We start from the raw sequence: 26,306 nt of genomic DNA, 5'->3' as shown, positions 1-26,306 counted from the left end.
ACTGTTTCAAAAGTTCGCTGCATACCGTTTTTCTTGTTTCTTTGTGAGCCACTGGCTCTGTCAACATCCTGAGAACCCACCTGGCACAAACCTTTTTTAACGCCAACACTTTCAGTATTCTGCAAACACTTCCTTCCCCTATCCCAACGTAGCGTGACAATTCGTTCACTGTGATGCGTCTGTCAGCAGTCACTAATTCGTTAACTCTCTGCACATTGTCTGGAGTGTGTGCAATACGAGGCCTGCCGCTGCGAGGACAATCGTCAATATTGGTGTGCCCGCTTTCGTCACGTAACCTGCTTGCCCACCGACTAACTGTACTGCGATCGACAGCAGCCTCTCCATACACCTTTTTCAATCTCTTGTGGATGTTTCCCACTGTCTCGTTTTCACAGGACAGGAATTCTATGACAGAACGTTGATTCTGACGAACGTCAAGTCTAGCAGTCATCTTGAAGACATGCTGTGATGGTGCCACTCACGGGAACAGGTTGAACTGTTTGAAAACAAGCGGGAAGGATGTATCTACACACTGTAAAACTTTCACACATGCAGAATGAAAACTGTATTTTTACAAAAATAGTGTGCATTTCTTTTTGGAGTGACCCTCGTACATAAAAACTTCAATATCTGTGATCATGTAATAGACAAAAAAGAAAAGTACATGACCGAGTCAGTAAGGACATCAGCTTATAAAAAAAGTTCACCAAATCGAACAAACTCACACAAGACAGGACGAACTTACATTTACATAACATTAAGTATTACAGAAATTATTTCTATTAATTTCGTAACAAAGTCCCACAACCTACCAGAAAACATGAAAATGAAGAAAAAAAATTGATACAATGGGACTCGAACCGTGATCGCCGTAGTCCCCGCACTTTAACATGATGCATCTACACACAACATTTTTTTTTTTTTAATCTTTATTGTTCTCTCCATTTGGTCTGGGCGGACGTCACATGACACCTGTTCAAACTGATGGCATGATTGTTGAATACTTCACTCAGAACACGCTGAGCTACCGTGCCGGCATCCTACGCTGTCACTTCGTTATAAGAGACTTCCGATTTATCACTAATGTTATTAATTTACGTTTAAGTATAATAAATCTTAACAAGAACGGTACGTTTTTCATGAGTCTTCAACATGACGTTGCGTTAAAATGGCTTACTCAGATAACATGCGAGTTACAACACGATAATAACCAAATACAAAACTTCTTTAACCACCAATATGACGTTTCCCGTTGTTTTATTACAACAAATGTACCAATAACGGTTGAGACATTCAGTATCCTGGTGCTTAGAAGCAGCAGTTGTTAATGTGGTGTAAAGTATAACTACTGAACAAAACAAGTACAATCTTGCTTTCTGGGCCGCAAGACAGACAGGCGGCTACGCGTACGTCACGAAGGCAGGTCTGAGCTCGTACAACTCAGCAGGCTTAGCTACGTTTCTACACCTGTTAACTCGTAACATGGTTTGTACGTACGAACGAGAACTCCATCGTCTACTGGAATCCGCTATTATGAAGTCTTACTGTTATTGGTACCACAAAGATAGGAAGTCCATAGGCCTACTTATAATTTGTTACGGCTGTACCTGCGGTACAATAAAATTAAAAACATGCCGAAATGATTATCAGTTGCGTAAGGCACCACTTCTTGTACGAAATGAGGACTGTTATGCAGAAGAGACTAAATGCTGTAAGCAAGTCGGTATGCCGTTTATATCGAGTATTGATCTTAACTTAAATTTTGTTGTAGTACTGGTAATCAGCAAGACTTCATAGTAGCAGTAGTACGTGCATGCCCAGCTGCGAATTAAAAGATTTAGAAACGCATTTTGTCTTCTGGGCAGAGCGAGCGTGCGACTTCAGGCCTACCTTCGTGACGTACGCGGCATGGCCTGTCTTTCTCGTGGGCCTCGAGCTTTCTGCAGTTGACTGAGGTAGTGTTTTTGTTTCCTGTTGGTTCTAGTACGTGAACGTCACCGAAATATCGCTGAACTATTTTGTGTACACTCGTTTAGGCAAATGCTGGGCCGGTCCAATTTTCCGTCTTTTCTTAAAAAAAAAAAAACAAAATAAAACGATAAAGAAATAATTATAATACGGCCTATGGTCAAGAAGCATGAGGCAACAGTGAAGGACGAGATAAAAATCAATAATAAAATGCCGAAAGCTGTGAACAATATCAGTTCTGCATCATGATTCCGTACCACACCTGTTGTTATTGTCAAAAGTACGATCATATGCGGTATCAACTGAAATTTGTGACTGGATTGAGGACTTCTTGGTAGGCAGGATGCAATATGTTATCTTGGATGGAGAGTCATCATTAGATGTCAAGGTAACTTCAGCAGTGCCCCAGGAAGTGTGTTGGGATCCTTGCTGTCCATATTGTATATTAATGACCTTGCAGACAATGTTAATACTAACCTCAGACACTTTGCAGATGATGCAGTTGTCTATAATGAAGTACTGTCTGAACGAAGTTGCATAAATATTCCATCAGATCTTGATACGATTTCAAAGTTGAGCGAAGATTCAGAAATATAAAACTGTGAATTCACAAAATGGAAAAAATGTAGTATCATATGACTATAATATCAGTGAGTCACTGTCGGAATTGGCCAACTCAAACAAATGCCTGGATGTAGCACTTTGTGTGGATATGAAATGGAATGCTCTCATAGGCCCAGTCATGGGTAAAGCAGGAGGTAGGCTTCAGTTTATTGCTAGAATAGTGGGGAAGTGAAATCAGTCTGCAAAAGAGATTGCTTACAAAACACATGTGCAACCAGTTCTGCAATATTGCTAAAATGTTTGGGACCCATACCAAATAGGACTAGCAGAAAATATTAAATGTCTACAGAGGACAGCACGAATGCTTTCATATGTGAGAGAGTGTCACAGAGATACTGAAAAAACTGAACGGTTGCACTCTTGAAGATAGATGTAAACTATTCTGAGAAAGTCTTATTAACAAATTTTCAAGAACTGGCTTTAAATGGTAGTTCTATGAGTGTACTGCAACCCCCTACATATCACTCACATAGAGATCCTGAGGATAAGATTATAGTAATTACTGCACACACACAGGCATTCAAACAATCATTCTTCCTGCGCTCCATACATGAATGGAATGGGAAGAAACCATAATAACTGGTACAATGGGACATCCCCTCTGCCATGCACCTCACAGTGGTTTGCAGGGTGTAGATGTGGATGGGGTGGATGTAGAAGTGCAGAGTATCCAAATTGTAATGCTTCTTGTCTTTGTTAAAATAATAGTACATATATGGGTAGTGGGTAGTGGCATATATCTGGGTGCCTTTAATATCTCTTGAACATTACGTGCCACAAAGGACAGTGACAGTAGTGGCAATAAGTAACATAGTGATGAGAGTGGAGAATCTAAACGATGATTTGTAACAATGGGAGCATTTACCACAGGCTGAGGGTATTGGGCAGAAAAGAGAGAAGCTAAAAGTAGGTGCCATTAGTAGGAATGACTAGCACAGAGAGACAGGTGAGCATAAGATACCAAATATAGTTGTAAAGAAATTTCTCGTGTGGGAGGGATATTGATTTTGGGAGGAAGAATACAAACTGCCCATTTGATGAAAAAGGCAACATTGTGTTTCAGATCATGCTCTGGGATAAGCTGTTGTGTGCAATGACAGTCGGTCTTTATGCTTTTTCATGGTCAGGTTGAGACTGTTTATGCTGATATAAAAAGCTGAACACTGATTCCACATCAGCTGGTATGTGATGTGGATCATCTCACAGTTGGCTCACCGTTTCATGGAATAAGTCTTGACGATGATATCTTGAATAGTTAGTGGTAGAAAGATGCAGAGGACAAATCTTGGATAATCACAAGAACAGAAATCACAGACCAAGAAAATGACTCAAGAAGGAACATATTGACAAGGATGTTCCTGGAGTTGGGAGAGCAATGGAAAACTGCTCTGGGAAATACAGGGAAAACTAGAAGTTGGGCCACAATTTTGTTATTTGCCTGTATGGTGAATTATATGTGTGACAGCTAATATGATGCAAGAACATGACATAAGGTTTACAAGTATTATACATTTTCTCAATGAAAAATAAAGTATAGCTACATTCTGACCATTTACAAGATTTGATTTTTCACTAAGCTTGATCTAAAATTAAATGTACGAAATGTAAGCCAACCACAGACAGATACTGTCAATTGAGAAATTCATGTATGAAATGGAAGAACAATCAAACAAAACTGATATGTTTGTTTTTAAAACTGTTTTCATTGTCAGCCAACATCTTATAATTCACAAAGAAGGTATGCAAGTGATGAAACAATAGCATTGTATTCACAAGTCTGCATCCAGCAGATTTAATTATTACTACTGCATGTTTGTTGGGTGAGTAATGCTCACATTATTTTATTTCTGTGGTGTAGGTCGCATTGATCTTCCTGATGCTCACAATGAAGTTGTATGGCTACGCAATGGTACACCTCTTCCTTCCCAGTATTGGCACACAGTTGCAAGGTAAGAAAAAATATTATTGTTGTAAATAAATGAATCTGATGATAATAGTCTGTACAAAATACATTATACTGTCACAGTTCTTGTACTAGTCATGTGACTTTCATTTAAGATACATTACATAAAAAACTGATGACAACATGGCATGTAATCTCATGTTTGGTTGATACCTAGTACACACTCCAAGTATTTGAAAATGCCATAAATGTGGAAACTGACAGTGTGGAATAAAGATTTTGCTGAGGGTCTAGCAGCTGCAAACTTAACTGTGGTATAAGTTTTCAGATAATTTTCCTCAACTTTCTCTTGTAATTTTACTATGTTTTACTTGCTAATAGACTTTGTCATCTGAGCACATGAAAGAAGTTTAATATTATCTGAAGTTGTTCCATTTTACATTGTGGTGCTATTGTGGGCATGCCTTCATACTCCATAGTAGTATTATCACACAGATGTTTGAGATGTTAAGCAAGGAGGCATGTACTTGGATGTGATAACAATTGATGATATTTTGATAACTGAATAAAAGTATTTAAAATGTAATTACTTCTCATTTTGTGTAGTTATAAATGTACTGTAGATATTGTTGGTAATTTTTACATATTATACTGATAGAATAAATATTCATGTGTTACATTTGATAAAATGTGAAATGTTCTCTTAATGTAAGACATAATTTGAAATATGCTGTTTACCTTTTGATTTGTTTCACAGGGAAGATAGCCTGATTTTAGGCTCATATCTGTTCATCCACAATATTCGTCATGATGATCTTGGGCAATATGTATGTCGTATCTCTAACACAGGCTTCCAGATAATAGAAATGCCTGTCCAGCTACATGAGCTAGGTAAATATGCCACTAATTATGTTAAGTACAAAACATAGCATAATAACTACCAAGTATTTACTTCAGTAATTCTTCTTTTGCTGGTTTAATTTATTCTTCCATATTTATGTGACATTCCAAGTGTGCTAATATTCCAACATATCAAAGGAAATCTTTGAGATATGTCTTTACAGTTTATTGGTTCATTATATAAAATATTGTATAATGCTCTTGAAATCTTTGTAAAGCAGCCAGGTCATTTTCCAAGTATGGTTAGTTGTAAATATTCTCTACTTCATATAGTGTGTTGGACAAGTGCTATAAGGAATTTATGGTGGATGACATTTTTGGATAGAACTTAACTGGCTTATTCCTCATCTGTAAACATCATACATACTCTGTGTTGATACATAAGAAGTACAGAACACTATTTGTGAGTAAATAAAAAAAAAAAATAAGAGTTTGAGAGGAGACATGTGCTCTAGAGTTCTTTAACTATGTTGTAAATGTGCTGGTTTCTATTGCAGATTTATCAGTTAGGATCTACAAAACAATTTGTATTATTCTGTTGTAACTATTTCTTCATTTACATTAAACGAACAAGTGGCATGTATCTTTGAAAGACTTGTAATACTGATTGAATGTATTAAGTAATGTGAAAGTGATTCAAGGTATTTTATGTGCTATTGTCATTCGTTACAGGGGAAACACAAACTGCAGACACCCATCGAATTCCGTACAGTCAGATGTTCCTTGTGATTGGTCTTGTGGTACTCTCAATAATCACAGTTGTCACACTGTATCTGCGGTTTGCAGTGCCAGTTAGACTCTTCTATAAGGACAAATTTGGACCTAGAGAGGACAATGGTGAGGAAAAAAAATTCATTTTCTCAAACAAATTCAGCTGAAACAATGGCTATTTGTTTTAAGAATGTTGTACAGTCACTCAATTTAGTTAAAAAATTGACTTACAAGACATCTGTATTTGATCATGATACAGTCCTTTGCTCTTGATATAAATTTGTGGATATGGTACCAAGGTTCTTTTTTAACAAAGCATGAATTTGCTTGTATTTTCTTTTTATATGTAGTAAAAATCTCTTGACATGTCAATGCTGTCATTTTGATATAGCTAGTGCATTAAAAATTACCAGAAGGGGAAATACCAGTAAAACAGCAAACTGCAAAAAATCGCATATACTTACTTACTTCAAGACAGATAACACCTGGAGAATAAGGAAAAAAGTTACATATGCTTTCATTTTTGTAAAGTTGAGAAGCAATTAGTTGTTGTTCTTGTTTTCAGATGGAAAGGACTTTGACGTTTTAGTTTGTTATGATGAGAAAGACACTGAATTTGCACTGGGGGTACTAATTCCCATGCTGGAAAATAAACTTGGCTATCGATGTTGTTCTCAACTGCTCAAGGCATCAGCAGTGAACAGTAAATGTGAGTATCAGAAGATGAGTTCATACAATCCTGTAATATCCAGTGAATTTTATAGGAAGTTACTCGTTGTTTTTAATATTATGTGTACGTTGATTATTCTAAAGGTAATCCTGGTTATGATGCTTTAGCTGGTTGTGCGAGAAGTAATTCTTGTTGTTACAAGTCTTGTTATATATTTTAGACTAGTACTTTCAGGAAGTAATTCCTGTAAGGAAAATTTTAGTTTCTTAAGCCTATAGGAGAAAATCAGAAGGTAGCATTTCCAGCTAGCTGTGAAAGAGCTACAACTGAATCACTGCAAATGAAGCGGTGTCTTTATAACAATTTTTAAAGGATTAAAATGTGACATCACTGCTTTGCTTCTTATTTTAATACTTTCTGTAACACAATTGAAATTTTAGATTATTATAGCACCCAAATTTGTACCTTTCCCATAAAACTGATCCATGAAGTGCACACTACATATGTATTTGATAGCTCTGAACATGTTATTTACTTAGCAATGAGGTGTCTACTCTGATGTGGAGGAATGACAAACACAACTGAGTCCTTGTCTCACATTCCATGCCCCATCAACTGAGCCATTTAAGCACATCTCACAACTAATGTTGCAAGATCTTATTGCTGATACTTACAACCCCCTACAGTTGAATGGTTGTGCTATGCCATATTATTATTACCATACTGCCATAATCTAATCTGTTAAATGTGTGTCAGACAACTTGTAGACTGAGTTTTCATGTCCAGTATTCATGAAGCAGAAAATGCTCTTTACCATTTAAATGGAATCTAGTTTCATAAATGAAAGTCACTTCTTTGAATTCATGTCCACCACCATAGCTGAGCAATCAGTGTGTCTAAACACAACTGAGCAATTCATGTATCTTAACTGCCATCCTGAGGACTTTGGTTTCATTACCAGAATTATTTGGCTGTTGTCTTTGGTGGATGGAGCAGAATGGGGCACAATGAGCCACATGAGGCTAAAAAACTTGACAACAGTTGAGCAAGTGCTGTACTGAGAACATGTCGTACCATATCGCACTGAATGATGCTATGCAGGAGGTGATACTGTGGCCAGTCAGTAGTGTATGGTCATTATGGCCTGATTGCAAAATGAATTTTGAATTCATTATATCGTACAATAGCAGACTTTTGCATATGATAGGCAACTGAGGAAATTTACTGCTCCCCACAAGGGTTACTTTCTCATGGAAGAACTTAAGAAATTGAAAAATCAGAAGCACTATGAGAAAAGAAAAATCAGGCAAATAAGGCATTCTTATATCTAATATGGTACATCCTAGAATAAATTTTGCATTTCATTTCAGTTCATAACATTACTGAATATTTCTGCTCACAGGCTGTGATGAGATATACAATACTGCGGAACGGAGTCGTCGGCTGATGGTTGTTTTGTCACCACCTGTTGTCAACAATAACTGGACATGTGCAGCCCTCATGAAAGTGCTGCGCATCTTTTTACAAATACATCCAAATACCATCTGTATATCCTTGCAGGTACGAAAAACATATGGAAATTAAAAAACAAATCTCTTCACCATGTGAAGGTCAGATTAAACGATGCGCAACAGGATTTCCCACTATTTGTACTGCATCATCCCCATCTTTTCTTTCCTTGTTTCCATAATATGACAGTTTTCGTTTCTCTGCCTCCTCCCCCTTTTCATTTAAGTTACCACCAACTTGGAAAAATTGTCTTTCAGGATCAGCATTCTTTCAGCTTTTCCTGTTCACTTCTGATATTTCTTTTAGTTGTTAAACATCCTCCATACCATAACGTTTACTTCCCAATGTCTTTGCCACCTATGCTGTAAGTAATGAATCATTTTGATTTATACAAACTGAATGCAGGGTGCACTCAGCCCTTGTGAGACAAACTTCAGGAGCTACTTGATTGAGAAGTAGCGGCTCTGGTCTCGGAAACTGACATACGGCCGGGAGAGCAGTGTGCTGACCACATGCCCCTCCATATCTGCATCCAGTGACGCTTATGGGCTGAGGATTACACGGCAGCCAGTCGGTACCATTGGGCCTTCATAGCCTGTTCGGGAGGCGTTTAATATATATCTAAAAACAAAGATGATGTGACTTACCAAACGAAAGCGCTGGCAGGTCGATAGACACACAAACAAACACAAACATACACACAAAATTCAAGCTTTCGCAACCCACGGTTGCTTCGTCAGGAAAGGGGGAAGCAGAGGGAAAGATGAAAGGATGTGGGTTTTAAGGGAGAGGGTAAGGAGTCATTCCAGTCCCGGGAGCGGAAAGACTTACCTTAGGGGGGAAAAAGGACAGGTATACACTCGCACACACACACATATCCATCCACACCCCATTCTGCAATCGAACGGAGTCTTACAGGGTGACCCAATGAGCCCTTTGTTGTACATTCTTGCCACTGAAGAAGTACTCCGAATTGGAGAAAATGAAGAAGATGTGTATGTATATGCATACGCTGATGACATAGCTGTAGGTTCAACAGATATACAGAAGCTGCAGAGAATCATTGAGAAAATAGACAGATGGTGCAGTGAACACAAACTACACATAAACATAACAAAGACAGAAATGGTAATTTTCAGAAAAGGAGGCAAAACACCCAAGAATGCAGAAATCAGTATCAGAGGACAAAAAATAAAAATCTCATCAGACTTCAAATACCTAGGAGTGACACTGCAACCAACAGCCAAATGCTTCACAAAACATACAACAGAACGTGCAGCCCAAGCAATAATAGCAATACAGGACATCAAAAACACCCGACTACTCAGTCTAGAAACAGCCATGAAATTATTCAACACAAAAATCTTGCCAATCCTGGCCTATGGGATGGTGGTTATATGGGACCACCTGACAGAAAAAAATCTAGAAACACAAGCAGGTGTCTGTGTATATGCGGATGGATATGTGTGTGTGTGCAAGTGTATACCAGTCCTTTTTTCCCCCTAAGGTAAGTCTTTCCGCTCCCGGGATTGGAATGACTCCTTACCCTCTCCCTTAAAACCCACATCCTTTCGTCTTTCCCTCTCCTTCCCTCTTTCCTGACGAAGCAACCGTTTGTTGTGAAAGCTTGAATTTTGTGTGTATGTTTGTGTTTGTTTGTGTGTCTATCGACCTGCCAGCGCTTTTGTTTGGTAAGTCTCATCATCTTAGTTTTTAGATATATTTTTTCCCACGTGGAATGTTTCCCTCTATATATATATATATATAAAATGTTAGCATATTTGAATATGTGTGGGTCTGGCGTGGCGAGATATTAACCAGGTTTCTTTTAATTAGCAAATTTCATAGAATGTATTGTTGGTTAAGGCTGCTGTACGAAGTTGTATTTTACCATGCAGAAGCATAATGCCACAAAAAGTGGTGTCTACTTTTGTTCTTATTATTAATTTACTGCCGTACTATCAAGAAGAGAATCAGTGATGGAAATGAGCGTATGGCATTGTTGGCCAGGAGGCCCCATTTGGGGGAGTTCGGCTGCCATATTGCAAATCTTTTTAAGTTGATGCCACATCAGTGACTTGCAAGTCAATGATGATGAAGGACACACAACACCCAGTCCCCTGCTGGGAATCGAACCCGGACCTCCTGTGTGGTAAGCAGTAACGCTACTGCTACGCTACAGAAGTGGACAGAATGAGTGATAAATTCATATTATGACTCTCTGACAATAGCCATGCGAACTTTCTGCGCTCAGAAGCTCTGAACATTACTTGTGCCTTCTCTTGTATTCTTTCTTAGCCTATATTCATCATCTTGTTGTTCAGCATACAGCATTTAGCAATGTGACTACTTCCTATTATATGTGGCACCCACAGTGAGAAACCTCCATGGTCTCCAAAGTGATGCAAAACTCATTGACTGATTACGTTCAGGATCTTTCTCTGTACCTTAGCTATGAGGTATGGTTATACTTTACTGATTGCCTGTGACATGGAAAGGTGTTATTTGGAAACTATGTGAACATTCCTCTAATTTGTTTGCACGTTCCAGTAAGTTGTTAAGGACACTTTAAGCTGTGGTCACCTAATACCAGCTTCTGAACTCGCATGTGACAGTGCTGTAATTAGTGATACTTTATTTTAAACAGTATTAGTAAAGTTTGTTACTTGCTAGTAAAGTTTATTACTTGCCTGATATTTCTGATAATGATTATGAAAGAGTGATTGTGATTGCTCCCTTGCTTTCATAACTTCCCCACTCCATTTTCTTCCATTTAACTACTGATTGTGTAATATGTTCATTCATTCAAGGAGGCAATTGTAAGTTAAATTAAGTGATGTAGTGGCACATAAAATCTGATATGGCACTTACACGTATAGAATATTTGTTTTTAAACTGTTGGCATCTTTATTAATAAACCCTTGCTTTTATTCTCTGAAAATACAATAGGCACCTTTGGTGAAAATTTGTCGGAAACAACACCTGCAGACGTTGTGCTCTCCTATGTGTTATTGTAGTGTACAATTATTTGATGTACTTATTTGTTTTGATGATTAATGCTAACCCCACATCTCACGTGGCACAGCTTTATTGTGTAATGTCTGTTGCATTTTTAGAGTATTATAACAATTCTTTTTATTCTTCAACCACCTTCAGTTACCCAGTTAAGGAACATAATGCCTCTTTTCTCATGCACCTGTGCAAACACATTGTACAAAAGTGAATGTTTCAGCTGAGTACGTGCAATGAATGTCTATGTATTAAAATATCCACACATTGCCTCCAAGTCTGTGTAATCAAATGTCTCTGCAAGACTTTGGTATTCTGCTAGAAAACTGTGCATAAAGCAAAGCCAATGGAGATTAAGGCTAGCAATAATGCTTCCTTATCTCAACACAAATTATTTCCATCCAAGTTTGAGTAACCTACCCATTTCATATCTGAATACAAAACATTTCTGTGATGGTTCCAGAAACTACAACATTTTTAACTGGGCTTCCATTAAGCATGTGTGCAAAGTTGCGTTGTAAATGGCATCATCCAGTTGAACCTCTAGGCATACTTGAGAACACTTTGTTATAGTGTGGACATACTTTGTGCATAATTCAAAACAAAATATTTTAATTTATCATAGTTTTCTGATCTTAATATAAGTAGTCAGTACTTGTAGTCTGACAGAGTTTTACAATGACCATATAATCATTAACTTCTTCAAGGTGACAGTAATTCTTTAATCGATGGATTCAAACCCTTGCCTTTAAACAGGAAATGCACTTACCAACTGAACAATCCAGACACGCCCCTTCAGCTCAACTTGAAGTTTTCAGTCTGCCAGTATTTCTTATCTGCTCTTAGAACCTTGCAAGTCCTGGTGCAAAGCAGTAAGTTGTACATAGGCATACTTTGATAGTTCAGTTAGTCTGGTTCAAATGGTTGAAATGGCTCTGAGCACTATGAGACTTAACTTCTGAGGTCATCAGTCCTCTAGACCTTAGAACAAATTAAACCTAACTAACCTGAGGATATCACACACATTCATGCCCGAGGCGGGATTCGAACCTGCGACTGAAGCGCCTAGAGCCACTCGACCACTCTGGCCGGCCAGTTAGTCTGGATCTGGCCTTAATTCAGCAGACTGTTTCAACAATCTGTTGGGAAGTTCTGTTACAGTACATACTTCATTGCAGAGTGAATGAAAAGAGAAATGCTTTTCTATCACACACCATCTATTTTTTTTACTGCATTTAGAGTTCACTTTATCTTGATGTATGTTGCCTTCTGTGTCTGTTTCTAGTTTTCCCTTCAAGTTAATTAGAAATGTTGATGTACTGATAGACAACAAAGTGAGAATGAAGATTAGCAGTGGAATGTAAAAGTTAAGATTCTAGAGCTAGAGTAACCTAATAATGATCCCACAAGATGATGAAGAGAAGAAATGCGCAGGGTGGCTGCTAAGAAATGTTATCAACTTGCATGGGCATAGTACTTCATAAACGTTCATTTATTACTAACATTTCATGAACTTCAGTATCTTTTTTTTTTACATCAATATCATTTTTCTCTTAATTCAAGTGAGAAATATGTACTACTACAATGTCTTTTTTCTGCAGGCACTACCTAAGGAAGGTGCATCAGTGAAGAATGAGTATGGCGAGACTCTACAGCAGTTATGCCGTAAGGCAAAAGTCATCATGTGGCAAGGAATTAGTGAGCGTGCTCGGCGTAATTTCTGGAAAGCAGTTCGGCTTGAGCTCCCTGCACACCATAATACACCTGCTACTGGATCTGTGATTCTTCCTGCATCCGCAAATCGTCAGCAGAGTTCTCACATAACTGTGATACCACCTGCGAAGCGAGCGATTCGAACAAACTCACATGAGAGCCTTGAAGTTCTAGTCTAGATCTAAAGACACTGGTTCTAAAGCATTACGTCTATAAGGTCAGCTATTGTTACCTTGTTCATTCATGCTTATAATTGTTAATACAATTCATATCAACCTAAACTGATCTCAGCTCTCTTAGCTTGCATGTAAAACCAGACCATCTTCTGTACCTTATAGTTACAAATAATAAATATTATTATGTAAGTTACAGAATGTTTCATTGCTTTCATATGTGTCAACATAGAGAAAATATTCTCTTGTGGAGACATTTAGCAGTATGCAAAGAAAATCTTGATAGTAAAAACAAAAACAAAGATCCTTCACAAATAAAGAATATAACAGATGAGATAAAATATTAGCCAACAAATATCTAAGTGCTGAGTAATACTGTATCTTTGAAATGAAGAATCATTTACCTGAAAATGTATTGCTTTGTTTTTCTGGTCTTCTGTAGGAGATCTGATTGACTTAGAAGTCCAATAATCTTATCATATGGAATAATGCTTTGTTAATTTTATCATTTGTTTTATGTCAGGATTCAGTTACCTGCTTTTGCTACTATTTAATGTAGTGTGTGTGTCAGGTATTACTCGTATGTTTGTTTTTGAGTTCAGTTTTGGACATAATCATTTTGAATATACTGAGACTATTGTACTAACGTGACTGTGCCAGATATATTTTTGTTACTGTAACCTACAATCTTCAGATATTATTGATGAGTCATTAATTTATTATAACTAAAGTGCTTCCTTTTCTCTTACTGTAATTAGTTACAATAAATTGGATGAATCATTACTAAAAGAAGTGTTTCGCAGTGTTCTGATTACATTTCATAATTGCAAGATGCAGCTGTTTTTGTCTTAAATTATCAGAGAGAGCACAATTTTTACACTGTAACAAAAATGTATGGGGAAATTTTAAATCCTGTTCAATGGTTGGTATAAGAAAATTGTGTATTATTTTCAACATGAATGTGCTAGTCTTGCCAATACATAACACGTAACAGTTATTCTCATTTTGTGATTAGTGTATATCTTCAATAGTAAATTGATAGTTTAATGTCAGACAGCTAACAAGAGAAAAACCTGATTGAATTCACAAAATAAAAGCAGCTTTCAGTCCTTAGACTAACAAACAAATTTCAGTATTGGTGCATACAAGATGAATAAAGAAATGAGTTCCCAAGAATTATGCTTCTTATTGAGCAGCCAAATTTCATACTATATGTGTGCCAGAATAAAGCAATGCGAGCTAGAAATGTGAAGGTAGCTAATTATAGCTAATTATTATTGTATATTGCTAAAAGAAAAGGAACACACACACACACACACACACACACACACACACACACACACACACACACACGTGTGTATGGACTATAATACTTTCTTCAATGAAGGGTTACATGTGAAATTTAAATCCATAAACATAGAGCTTTGTTTGGTAAGATAATGAAAACTGTATAGTGAGAAAGTATTTTCCAAACTTGATGCACCAAAATAGTATGTTTGGATAAATGAATACCTGATAAGTAAACATTCTGATATTATATATACTGGTAAAAATGAAGAACAATTAGTACATTAATTTGACAGATAATTCAAAATTAAAAAAAAAATATTTTGAAATATCTGCAGTTCTGTTCCAGAATGGAGTTGCTTAGTGAAATGAACATAGTTTTATATCAAAACGTGTTTGAAATGATAAAACTTCGTGTTTGTAGTTTTTTCATGTTGATGATGTCCAGTATTGTTTTTCTGGCGATGAAATACTTACATCTCAATCCATACAAAAGAACAAATGTGCTTCATATTGTGAAGTGCCAAGCACTTGCCTAACACACAATTTGCCTTCTGTCTGAGACTATATATTCCATCATTGCAGAAGCATACTGCTTGCTGCGCAAAGTTCTAGTAGAGCTGGATCTTTCCAAACCAGATTCAAAAGGACCTGCCAAATTGTCTTGAGTGTTAATTATGACATGGTTGGCGTACTTAATTGTTTGATACCAAATTGTATTTCATAACTGTATGAAAGAAGTCATACTTTGTTTCATTAAGCCTGTATTTAACACACATCTCTTTTGTGGCATTTATTGTTCACTGCAGTGGCATAAAATACCTGAGAGAGATAAAACAAGACTGAATTTTCTTGTAAGCTGTAAGTAATTATGAAGCTTAAAAGTATTCTTTAAATTTTATTTTGATGTGTTAAGAGTCTTTTTAGCTTATGGACTCCATTGTAGAACTATAGTATTTGCATGTTTCATTTCTGCTACTAAAACATTTAAAATGGCATTATAGAAAATTTGCAGAGATACATTAATACTTGGGGTCAGGTTGGTTGCTCTGGTAAAATTATGCATGTAAATATCTTGATTTAAAGAGAAAAACCCCAAAATATGTTGTTTGATAAAATTATATGTAATGTTTTGTGATAGATGTTTGTAATTCTGTATCATTGTTATTTTGTTCAGTATTTTTTAGTATAATTATAGGATTAAAGAAAAACCTCATTCTTCCATAAAATGTATTTATTCATTCATGTAAATAAACTTGACAGAAAAGCCATTTTCCTTGAATACATGAGATTGTGCTGCATGTGTTGTAGAGTATGAAGACAAAGGGCTTTGTAGCCTCCTACTGCACTGAAATATCACATAATTTCTGTTTCATTCATGTAATTTGAAGTCCTGTAAAAAGAAGGGGGCACATACACTGAAGAATTTTCAATGGACAATGGAAAATACAATGAAAACAAAAAGTTTTTCTGTGCAGTATGTGTGTATACTTTCGTGTTACTGACACAGCTGAATTAATACAATCCACTTAAGGTTTTGATAGATGGCGGCACTAATAAATACATTGCCATTTTTCAAGCACTGTGATTTATTAATGTGAGTGTTGATGCTTGAGGTGAAAAGTTTGTTTGTACAATTTCATGATTTGCTGCATTATGAAGCATTCTTCTTGGTGGCAGATGTAATCTTAGCCTTTTCCAGAATTCTTGTGAACCTTTTCCATACAATTCCATACCATGCAAACTTACATCAATAGGAGATTCACCCAGTGGTGTGCATCCTGGCTTCCAGCGTATTTTCTTTATTACATTGAGGACATGCTTCAGTGTGGTATCATTTATGTTAGTGTTGCTGAGCGTCACATCCCAGCAAATATTCTAAGGCAGAAACAAAACACTGTTAGTATAATACATAAAATTGTTATTAAATATTGAAACTGATGCAAATAAGATACTATTGTTTTTATCAGAGACAGAATAAAAAAAGGAATGTTCATTATATTCAAAGAATACTATGGAAAATCATGTACTGTACTATGAAACTCCATGAGAACAGTTCACAACATACTTCTGTATATGAGAAGGTCTTTTTATACAAGGATGCTAGCTGTCAGTATCAGCTTTGTCATAGCTGTTGGTCCATCAGGAGCAATACATGCCACCACAAAAGAAAAAAAAAGAGTGTTGAATAGTTTCAAACTACAGTTTTTGATGACAACTAATAGTTGGTTGATGTCTAAGGAATTATTTTCATATCTTGGAAGAGGCTGTATATTATATTGTATATTGTACATATTGTGAAACTGTAGAAAGGATGCAACACCAGAAGACTGTAGCAAAAATAGGAAGACATGTAGGGGAATGATGACTGATGTAGAGACTGGCAGTTGTCCATGAGTGTAAATAAATGCAACATATTGTGTGCAAATAGGAAAAGAGATCCATTACTGTTCGATTGCACTTTTGGTGAAAGCTTACTGGAAACAGTAACAACCATAAAAGACCTAGGTGTAATCATCTGTACCTACCTGAAGTGGTGTGATTACATAATACTAATTGTAGGAAAATGAGATGCCAGGCTGAGAGTCATTGTAAGAATCTAAAGGGAATTTAACTCATCCAGGAAAAAAGTGGCTTACAAAACACTTTCTCAACTGATTCTGGGGTATTTTTTATCACTCTGGGATCCTTACCAAATAGGACTACCAGTAGATCCAATGAAGAGCAGCACATTTAATCATGTGACCATTTATGAAACATGAGAGTGTCACAGAGATGCTCAACAAACTCCAGTGGCGGCCACTACAACAGAGCTGCACTGTATCATTGGAAAGGTTACTGAAGTGAATGTAGTTGCAAAACAGAAAGTAGGAAGGAAGAGCAAAGTGTGTCTTGCACCAGGAAAAGACATCCCTGGACCCGCTGGAATACACATCTCCTACTATTAGAAAGGCTGTCTGAATACATACCTCGGCTGTTAAAAAGACCACATTAAAGTAAATAAGTTTTCTTCTTTACCAATCCACACTCCTTAACAGAGAAGCAGATGACACATCTCATCTGGACTTAGGCTGAAAGAACCGCTCAGAAATTTTGAAAGTACTCCAGCTCTTTGTGTGAATAACATGGATGATAAAACTTATCTTTCTTACTGTGATGTTCCAAAGAAATGGTAAAACAGGTGGTCTGAAAATCCTGTTCTGTCTAAGATGAGAATGGTAGGTGTTTACATTCACTATATTGTTATTGAAGTCTTCAGTCTCAAGACTGGATTGATGTCACCCTCTATACCAGTCTGTCCTGAGCACACGGCTTTATCTCTGTGCATAACTACTGCAAAATACATCCATTTTATGCCAGTGAAGTGAAATGGAAAAAAATAGATACATGGTCAGTTGAATATAGGATGATATCAACAGCACCAGAAAATGGTGTAACAAGAGTAGGATTCGTTGTAAGTAGGAGGGTAGGGCAAAGAGTGAGGTAATGTGAACAGTTCTGCTGCAGGATTATACTCATCATAATCAAAACCAAACCAACACCAACAACTACATCTTGTATCAATATTCCAACATCACAAGCAGGAGACAGAGAATATATGAGGAAAATAAATAGGTAATTCAGCATGTAAGCAGAGATGAAAGTCTAACAATCACGCTAAACTAAATGCTGTAATATAGAGAGAAATAAAAGACAGATCTGAGGGAGAAAGAATCATTGAGTTCTGCAATAAATTTCAGTCAGTTTTGACAATACATAGTTAAAATATTGCAAGAGGAAAAGATATACTTTGAAAAGGCCAGGGACACAGAAAGATAACAGGCAGATTACATCATGGTGAGCCAGAGCTCCCAAAGTCAGATTTTGGATTGTAAAACTTACTAGGAACAAGAGTAGACTCAGATCACAATTTAGTAATCATGGCAATAGACTGAAATTTGAGAGAATCATCAGGAAGTGCAATGAAGTGGGACACTGAAGTACTGAGCAGTGATCAATGTAGTCAAAAAAACAGTATGCGCTCTACACCTCGCCTCACTCCATTCTCGACTACTGCCATCCTTCAATATCTATCAACTCTTATAATTGCAGTCTAGTTTCTGCATAATTTGTAGGTAACTTTTCACTCACTATATTTTATCCCAGATGATTTCAGAATATCAGACAGTGTCTTCCAGTCAACATTGCCAAAATCTTTTTATAAATCTACAAATGTTATAAATGTGAGTTCGTCTTTCTTCAGCCTATTTTCTAAATAAACTGAAGGGTCTATATTGCATCACATATTGACACATTTCCACAAAACCGAACTTACTTTCTACCAGATTAGCTTCTATCAGTCATTCTATTCTTCTGTAGACTATTCATGTTATAATTTGGCAACCACATCTTATTAATGTGATGTTTGGTAATTCATCTGGCTTCTTAGATATGGAGATTAATATATTCTTGAAGTCGGAGGGTATTTCACCTGTCTTATATATCCTGTGCATGAGGTGAAACAGTTAGTCTTCCCAAAGATTTTAATATTTCTGATGAAATGTTTTCAACTTCAGGTGTCTGGTTTCTAGTGAGGTTTGTCAGTACTGTGCCAAATTCTTCTCGCAGTATTGCATCACTCGTACCTATAGTATTATTAAACAGACCTGCTTCCTGACTGATCATTCCCTTCCATTTAAATCAGTAGTGATATTATCCTAGGTCTGTGGCCTGTTGCAGTATCTCATTTCACTACATTCCAAATGAAGTTGCAGTATCTCATTTCACTACATTCCAAATGAAGTTAAGTATGTTGACAGAGTGACTGCATTCTGACATAATGTACATATTCTTGCAACATATAAATTTCCCTTTTCCTTTCACAAGATAGTTGAATTTCTCTAGTGATCTATGTTTTTTACATAACTGTTTAATGTCCTTGTTGATTAGTTTATAAGGAAAGCTATTTCCAAATAACAATATAAGTTTATCATGGAGTAGATTAAACTTTTTGTCAGCATTTGGTTAGTTAAAAATTTCATCCCAATTTGTCTCTTATCAATTATTGTTAAAAATGTTTGTCCTGGAGTCATTAATTACTTTAACTGAATTTGGAGTGACTGTGAAGATGAAATTAGACTACTGTAATTACAGCATGCACAGAGACTTTTAAAGAATCAGTCTTCGCATGCACCATATGTGATAAAGATGGGAAGAAACCCTAGCATGTGGTATCATGTTAACTACCCTCTGTCACGCAATTCACAGTATATTTCTGAGTATGTAGGTAGATGTAGATATCTTTCCTACAGTCATTCTGTGTTTACCAGTTTGTACTTTTTTACAATCTCATTTTTTAGATATCTGTATTCTCTTTTTACATGATATATTTGCTGCATCTTTATAGATCCTCATTTGTATCAGCTGAATTTAATATGTCTTGTGTCTACAATAAAGAACAATAAAATATGTAGCAGTTAGCTCTCAGGAACTCATTATTCGGAAGTGGTACTCCTAACAGTGTCTCTCAGAAGTGCTTGAACCCATCCATCTAAGATCAAAACCAAACTTTTTGTTCTTTGATCACATCAACATTTCAGCATTCTTAACTCCACAAGGCAAAACTCTTAAGTACTGCCATTAGTATGGCCAATTCAAGAACATTTTTCCATCCCCTTTTCCCACTACTAATTGTGAAGCACACTGTGTAGCTATACATCCCAAGTGGCTGATACTAACTGTGATATGTCTTGTATAGAAATCTTACCGTTGTGGTACTTCTGGTGCTCCTCTGAGCTCGGCACCCCATGTGGTGGCTTGTGTCACTCAGACTTTAAACTAACCCTGGCCATTAGAAACATAAAAGTAGAAAGAACTGGTATTTCCTTTCTCACTTCGGAAAACTAGGATTCAATAGGTACCATTACTTTTATATGTGTCTATTGGCAGTACTTAGCATTTTTGCTATTGAAGGTAAGTACTGGCAAGCAATTCTGTCTTTCTGCAATTTTATAGTTTTCTCAAGCAAATTTTCCTTTCGTCACAAAGTGTTTGAAATTGTAGTTACAGAGTATGATGGCCAACAACAGTATTTTTGTGTCTTATCTCTCTGAAATAACTGAGAAAGAAAAATTTTAATTTGTCAAGATAAAAGATATTGATTTCAGTCAGCTATAATCAAGCTGCTACTATTAATAGATATGAACAAGTCTGAAATGAAGAGCCAAAATTTGAAGACAAATATCAATGGCTAATGTGACACTAAAATTGCACCACATGGCTTTATAACTCTCAGAGACTTAAACGCAATAACTATACAGCATTCAGAGACTTGCTTTTAGGAGTGAGGATTAATAACTTAAGATTTTGTTCCTGTTAAGGGAAGGGAGATTTTTTGCTTGACATTGTAGTACACCAAGAGTGCTTGTGTGGTAACAATAACAGATGTGTTGTGACAACCAAACAGCCAAATCCTATGGTATGTCAGGGTTTGTGTAGAATATGTGTGTGTATATATTTTAGATGAAACTCTTGAGACCCAATGGAAACACCAGCATCAGTTAAACAAATTATTTCAACTGATTGGAGAGTGAGAATATTAGTTGTCAACTGCCAGAGTATTCACAGAGGAGTTGCAGACCTCGGCTGTGTCATACACAACTGTCACCCCCACATCCTAGTAGGGACTGGAAGTTCGAGAATTCCAGAGTAGAGATTTGGGGAATATGTGACAACACATGGAACATATATCACAATTATAGAGTAGACTGTCTATGAGAACGAGTGTTTATGGCAACAAGGAAAACCATTATGTCTAGTGAGGTCTAAAGTGAACTGAGAAAAACAGTCACTACCAGGTTACTTAAAGGATGAACTGGTAACTTTTACTGCATTGGCTTGCATATAAGGCACACCTGAGTGTAAGCTGCACCTTTAATATTGAGGGGGAACAGAGGAAAACTCCAAGGAAAAACATCATGTCACATGAGACTTTTACAAAAACTGTTCACAATATGGTCACATTTGATCACGTATTTATGTTGTAATGTAGATAAATTACATACAAATACCAGCCTTATAATCATAGTCTTCACAGGTGTCGCTATTAACTTCATTACCAGTATCAAACCTTTTGATGATGAGAATCCAATCACATGTAAGGTTCAGTGATTGCAGTTATGTTTTTATGGACAGTCTTTAAATAGCTTGTTCATAACAGCATCAAGCCCTCACAATTTTGATGTCATACTGTAGGTATCAAAAATTAGATCTGCATTCACTCTTTTATTCAGGTGTGAGGTGACCTTTAAAGGCATCCAGCACTGACATAGCTCTCTTATTGAATAGTGCAACAAGGCTATGATTTGAAACAGTAGCTAGGCAGTCCATCATTAATTCTGTTGCCATCCAGTCTTTTTTTATTGGCAATGGATCACTAACCCCTTGGGGAAAGTTTCCTTGGGCAAAGTTTTACATCTGCAGTAACATCTAACATAACGGGAATTCTTTGTTTCTCATCTCCAGTTGTTCCTAGTAATTAATTGTGGAATCTTTTTGTTGTGCCTATCGCGACTCAGCATCTCTGCTATATGATGAGTAGCAACTTTCTTTTCTGGTATTGTTGTTCCATTTATAACTCACTGTTGTATTGCTCAGCTACAAAAGAAGTTGGTGAGCTTCTCTGCAAAATTTCATATCAGTCTCTGTGCTAATGAAGTATTTTGTTGGGTACGGGGGCCATATCTAAGTGTTAATCTGTGAGCCAACTGATACTCCTCCAGAACTCTGTCTGTGTTATGATTCATCACTATCGGTATTGTTATTACTCATCTCCCAAAGTGTTTAGCTACCATCCAAGCCACAGCCTTGAACTTAGTTCAGAATATTTCCTGGCATTTAACCCTCTGTAAGACCTCCTTGCAGTGTGCAGCTCATTTCAGATGCAATCAATACCATGCATTAGATTGGTCCAAACCATAATTTTTGCCATTTTCTTTATGAGATGCACTTTTCATGTAACAAGTAACCTCGAGTTTGAAGTTTGCATCATAACTGCACCAAATTCTGGAGTCTGTTGACGTTTTACTTGCAAGGTTAACACACACTGGTGCAAACTAAATTTCCCCCTTGTGTTAGGGAAAAATTGTGTCTACCCTTTCACATGAAATATGAGAACTGTGAGTATAATAACATTGAACAATCAAAGAGGGTTACATTGTTACCTCATAAACAATGGTTAATTTCCAAACATTAGCAGTATCATTACTCCATTTTGAGCTAAGAAATGAATACTATAGCTGAAGTTTCTTTGATGTGAATATGTACTGTTATTTGCATGGCCACGCAGGTAAAGCTGCTTGTTAATTTTTTGTGGCCAAATATTGGGGAAAAAGTGCATTTGTACATGGTCCAGTCACATTGATGTGACCACTGCCTATGTTTGTCGACAGCGAACAATAACCACTCACAGACAGCAGCTGGCAACATTAGCAGTGAAACGCATGTGGGAATGGAATGATTGATCTGACGTCCAAAAGGACATGATTATTGACTTTCAGGCCAAGGATGGAAGCATTTCCAAAATGGCTATGCTTGAAAATTTTTAGCATGCCACAGTGGTTAAAGTACGCTGTGCATGGCAAAATTGTGCTATCGTGGCTCCAAGGCAACGTTGTTGTACCATGGGCTATAAATGACAAGGGGGAATGATGTCTGTGGCGTTGTGCAAATGTTGAGCAACTGACCGTACAGATCAATCAAGTCATTTCCAGCATTGATGTTTATGCACTGCGACAGCAGGAGCATGGTACATGCATCCATGCTGACTGCTGTTCATTGGCAACGAAGGCTGGAATTTGTACATCAGTACCCCAACTGGACATCCACTAAGTGACAACAGGTGGACTTTTCAGATGACAGAATGAGGGGGTCCAAAACTTCCACTCAGTCTCTCATGGATCCATCTTGTGTTGAGACAGACAGAAATGAGTGTAGGTCACTCGTGTTTACAAAAAGTATAAAAGATCAAATGCATTTAATTAGAGACAAATATCACTGATGTCCATCCATAGAAAGATCCTGCAGCTTATTCTATGCACACACATTACAATGTTCCTGTAGGACAAGCCTCTCTCAAAGAATAAGCACAGATTCAGGAAAACACAGCTTGCTTTATTCACACACATCTTGCAAGCCTGTATTCTTAGATTTATGAAATATGTTCAACATCCAAGCGCATTCTCAGCTACTAACAATGATATGATCATACATAGTATCTTCGCAAATATGTGACTGGCTCAATGAATATTTGACTAATAGAACCTAGTATGCTTCACTGGATGGTGAATGTTCAATGAAAATGAATATTTTACAGGTATTTGGATGATTGTAGGATATGCAGAGAGAGTTGGACAAAATTTCCACTTGGTGCAATGAGTGCCACCTCTTTTTAGTTGTGGATAAATATAAGATAATGTTTATCTGAAAGAGAAAGAAACCAAACGTACCCAGTTATGATCACATAATCAGCAGTGAATGTATCGAGCATTTTGCATTGTACAGGATGGTGCAGTTAAAAGTAGCTCACCTTCCCTTAATGCGAATGCAATATTTTGACTTTTGAAATAAACGGCTACTACAATTAACAGTTTTGTGCAATAATCAATTCTTAGCATTCTTCTGTAAACATTTCAGTTTATTTCATCAGTGAAGTTAGACATTTATCTCTGCGGTCTGAAAAATGACTTTCTCGATAGAAGAAAGAATTGAAATTGTGGAAGCATATGTAAAAACAGGTTCAGTTAAGGAAACATGAAATGTTTGGGGTCAGTTATCCAGATAGTAGACTACCAACAAATAGAGCAATACAGAGTCTGTATAAAAACTGGGGCATCTATGGATGTGTGCAAAAATTGAAAACAACAGAGAATTCCTTTAGTTCACACACCAGAAGTTATTGCAGACATTCACCACAGAATTATTCAGAACCCAAAGAGTCTACAGGTAAATTGGCCCAAAAGGATCGTATAAGTATGAGGAGTTGCCAATGGTTATTGAAAAGTCTTAATTTGAAGTGATATCGTGTGATTGTTGTGCAGCAGTTACAGCAGGGTGACAGTCAGAAAAGTGTAGATTACTACTCTTGGCTTTTGAATAACATAAATGATGGTTTGTTAGACCCTTTTCATTACATCATGAGTGATGAAGCGTGTTTCATCTTTCTGGTCATGAGAGTTCATACCTGTAGAACATAAAGATACTGGGCAACAGAGAACCCTAACATAGCATGTCAGCAACCACTATATGATGAAAAAAATGTTGGCATTTAGTGTGGTGGAACAAGAACATGCATCATTAGACCGATATTTTTTGACACTACCCTCAACTCTGTTGCACATATGGAAAATTTTGATACATTTTCTGCTCATCTCACTGAATATGAATGGCGATACTGCTTCCTCCAGCAAGATGGACAACATGCCACACATCTGAGGTATTCCTGAAATGAGTTCTTGATGTCTTCCTCATTGAGGGACGAACTGTCAGCAAACATTTATGGGTACCAGATTCGTTGGATCTAACAACATGTTATTTTTTCCTGTGGGGCCACTAGAAGAACATAGTCTATGAAAGAAATCCACATACAATACAAGAACTGAAAGACGTCAGCCATAAAGTTGCCGCCAACGATATGTGAACTTTACACCAAGTGTATCTGAATATGCTTAGATGTGTGCAGCTGTGTATTGATGTTCCAGGGGTTCACTTTCAGCATCTTCTATAAACATATTTTTTACTGTATTTTTCATTGTAAATAAATGGTAAGTTCTTTTTTTCTCTTAATTTTTGTAATTTCACTGCATTTCTTTTGTGCTGACACAGGCTACTTTTATCACCCTTTATAAGTATTTAGAGGTAATACCATGAAGCAATATGGAATGTGATGTTCACATTAAATTAGTATTAGGGAAGGTTCGGATTGGTGTGGGAAAGAGCAACGCACCTGTAAAGAAATTACACACAAAACACTAGTACAACTACTTCTACAGTACTGTTACAGAATTTGGAGTCATTATCAACTAGGCATGACAACAGACATTGAACAAATTCAAAAATAAGCTGCTTGGATGATAGCAAGTCAGTACAGCCCATATTTAAGTGTAACAGAAATGCTCAGAAATGAGAATTTTTGGAAGAAAGATGATGTAGTTGCCACATCATTATGTTAAGCAAATTTATAGAACTTGTATTCAAAGAAGACTGTGTAACCGTTGTGCTGCCACCACTATATTTCTCACATATAGATCAAGAGACAAAGACAAGGAAGATTAGGTTGTGTATAGATGCATTTCCACTTACTGCAGCATGCAAATGGAACAGGAGAGAAAATTTATTATATTGGTGTGAAGTAACCTCTGCCATGCACTGTACAGTGGCTTGCAGAGTATAGATGTAAATGTAATCCTAACCCTAATACTCCATTTTATGCTCACACATTAGTACCTTTTTGGAGATTGAGAATCTTATCTGTATGAATCAATATGGATTCTGCGAACACTATTGTGAAACTCAGCTCATTATGTTCATGTATGAGATCCAAAAAATAGTAAACAATGGTACCCAGTTTCATGCCATATTCCTTGACTTTCGGAATGTGTTCAATACAGTTCCACACTGTTGACTAGAGAACAAAATACTGAATATAAGAGCAGGTATCTGATTGGACTGAGGATTTCCAGCACCTAAAACTTAGCACATCACAATCAATGGAGAGAAACAAGCAGATATGAAAGTGACCTTGGCCATACTACAAGAGAGTGTTACAGAACACAAATGCTCATAATGTATATAAATAGTCCAC

At 36.8% G+C, this 26,306-nt stretch overlaps 2 protein-coding genes across 4 annotated transcripts in view; one reads left to right on the top strand and one right to left on the bottom strand.

The window, feature by feature from the left end:
• LOC126161896 (single Ig IL-1-related receptor-like) overlaps nucleotides 1-15,655 on the top strand; it is a 416,136-nt gene extending 400,481 nt beyond the window's left edge. Inside the window, exons 4-9 of the mRNA XM_049918044.1 lie at nucleotides 4,451-4,541; nucleotides 5,253-5,386; nucleotides 6,068-6,232; nucleotides 6,672-6,815; nucleotides 8,179-8,336; nucleotides 12,896-15,655. Of these exons, the coding sequence (XP_049774001.1) occupies nucleotides 4,451-4,541; nucleotides 5,253-5,386; nucleotides 6,068-6,232; nucleotides 6,672-6,815; nucleotides 8,179-8,336; nucleotides 12,896-13,186 (983 nt within the window). The 3' untranslated portion in view covers nucleotides 13,187-15,655. The remainder of the gene's footprint in view (nucleotides 1-4,450; nucleotides 4,542-5,252; nucleotides 5,387-6,067; nucleotides 6,233-6,671; nucleotides 6,816-8,178; nucleotides 8,337-12,895) is intronic.
• A 28-nt stretch (nucleotides 15,656-15,683) lies between these two features.
• Nucleotides 15,684-26,306, bottom strand: part of LOC126161895 (X-linked interleukin-1 receptor accessory protein-like 2) — a 125,040-nt gene continuing 114,417 nt past the window's right edge. For all 3 annotated transcript variants that reach the window (XM_049918041.1, XM_049918042.1, XM_049918043.1), the window contains one exon: nucleotides 15,684-16,345. In XM_049918041.1, coding sequence (XP_049773998.1) covers nucleotides 16,043-16,345 — 303 coding nt within the window. In that variant the 3' untranslated portion in view covers nucleotides 15,684-16,042. The remainder of the gene's footprint in view (nucleotides 16,346-26,306) is intronic.

The sequence above is a fragment of the Schistocerca cancellata genome, chromosome 2, assembly GCF_023864275.1.
Source record: "Schistocerca cancellata isolate TAMUIC-IGC-003103 chromosome 2, iqSchCanc2.1, whole genome shotgun sequence".
Lineage (NCBI taxonomy): Eukaryota > Metazoa > Arthropoda > Insecta > Orthoptera > Acrididae > Schistocerca > Schistocerca cancellata.
Note: the sequence above shows the minus strand (reverse complement) of the source record. Positions and strands in the feature narration are given on the sequence as shown.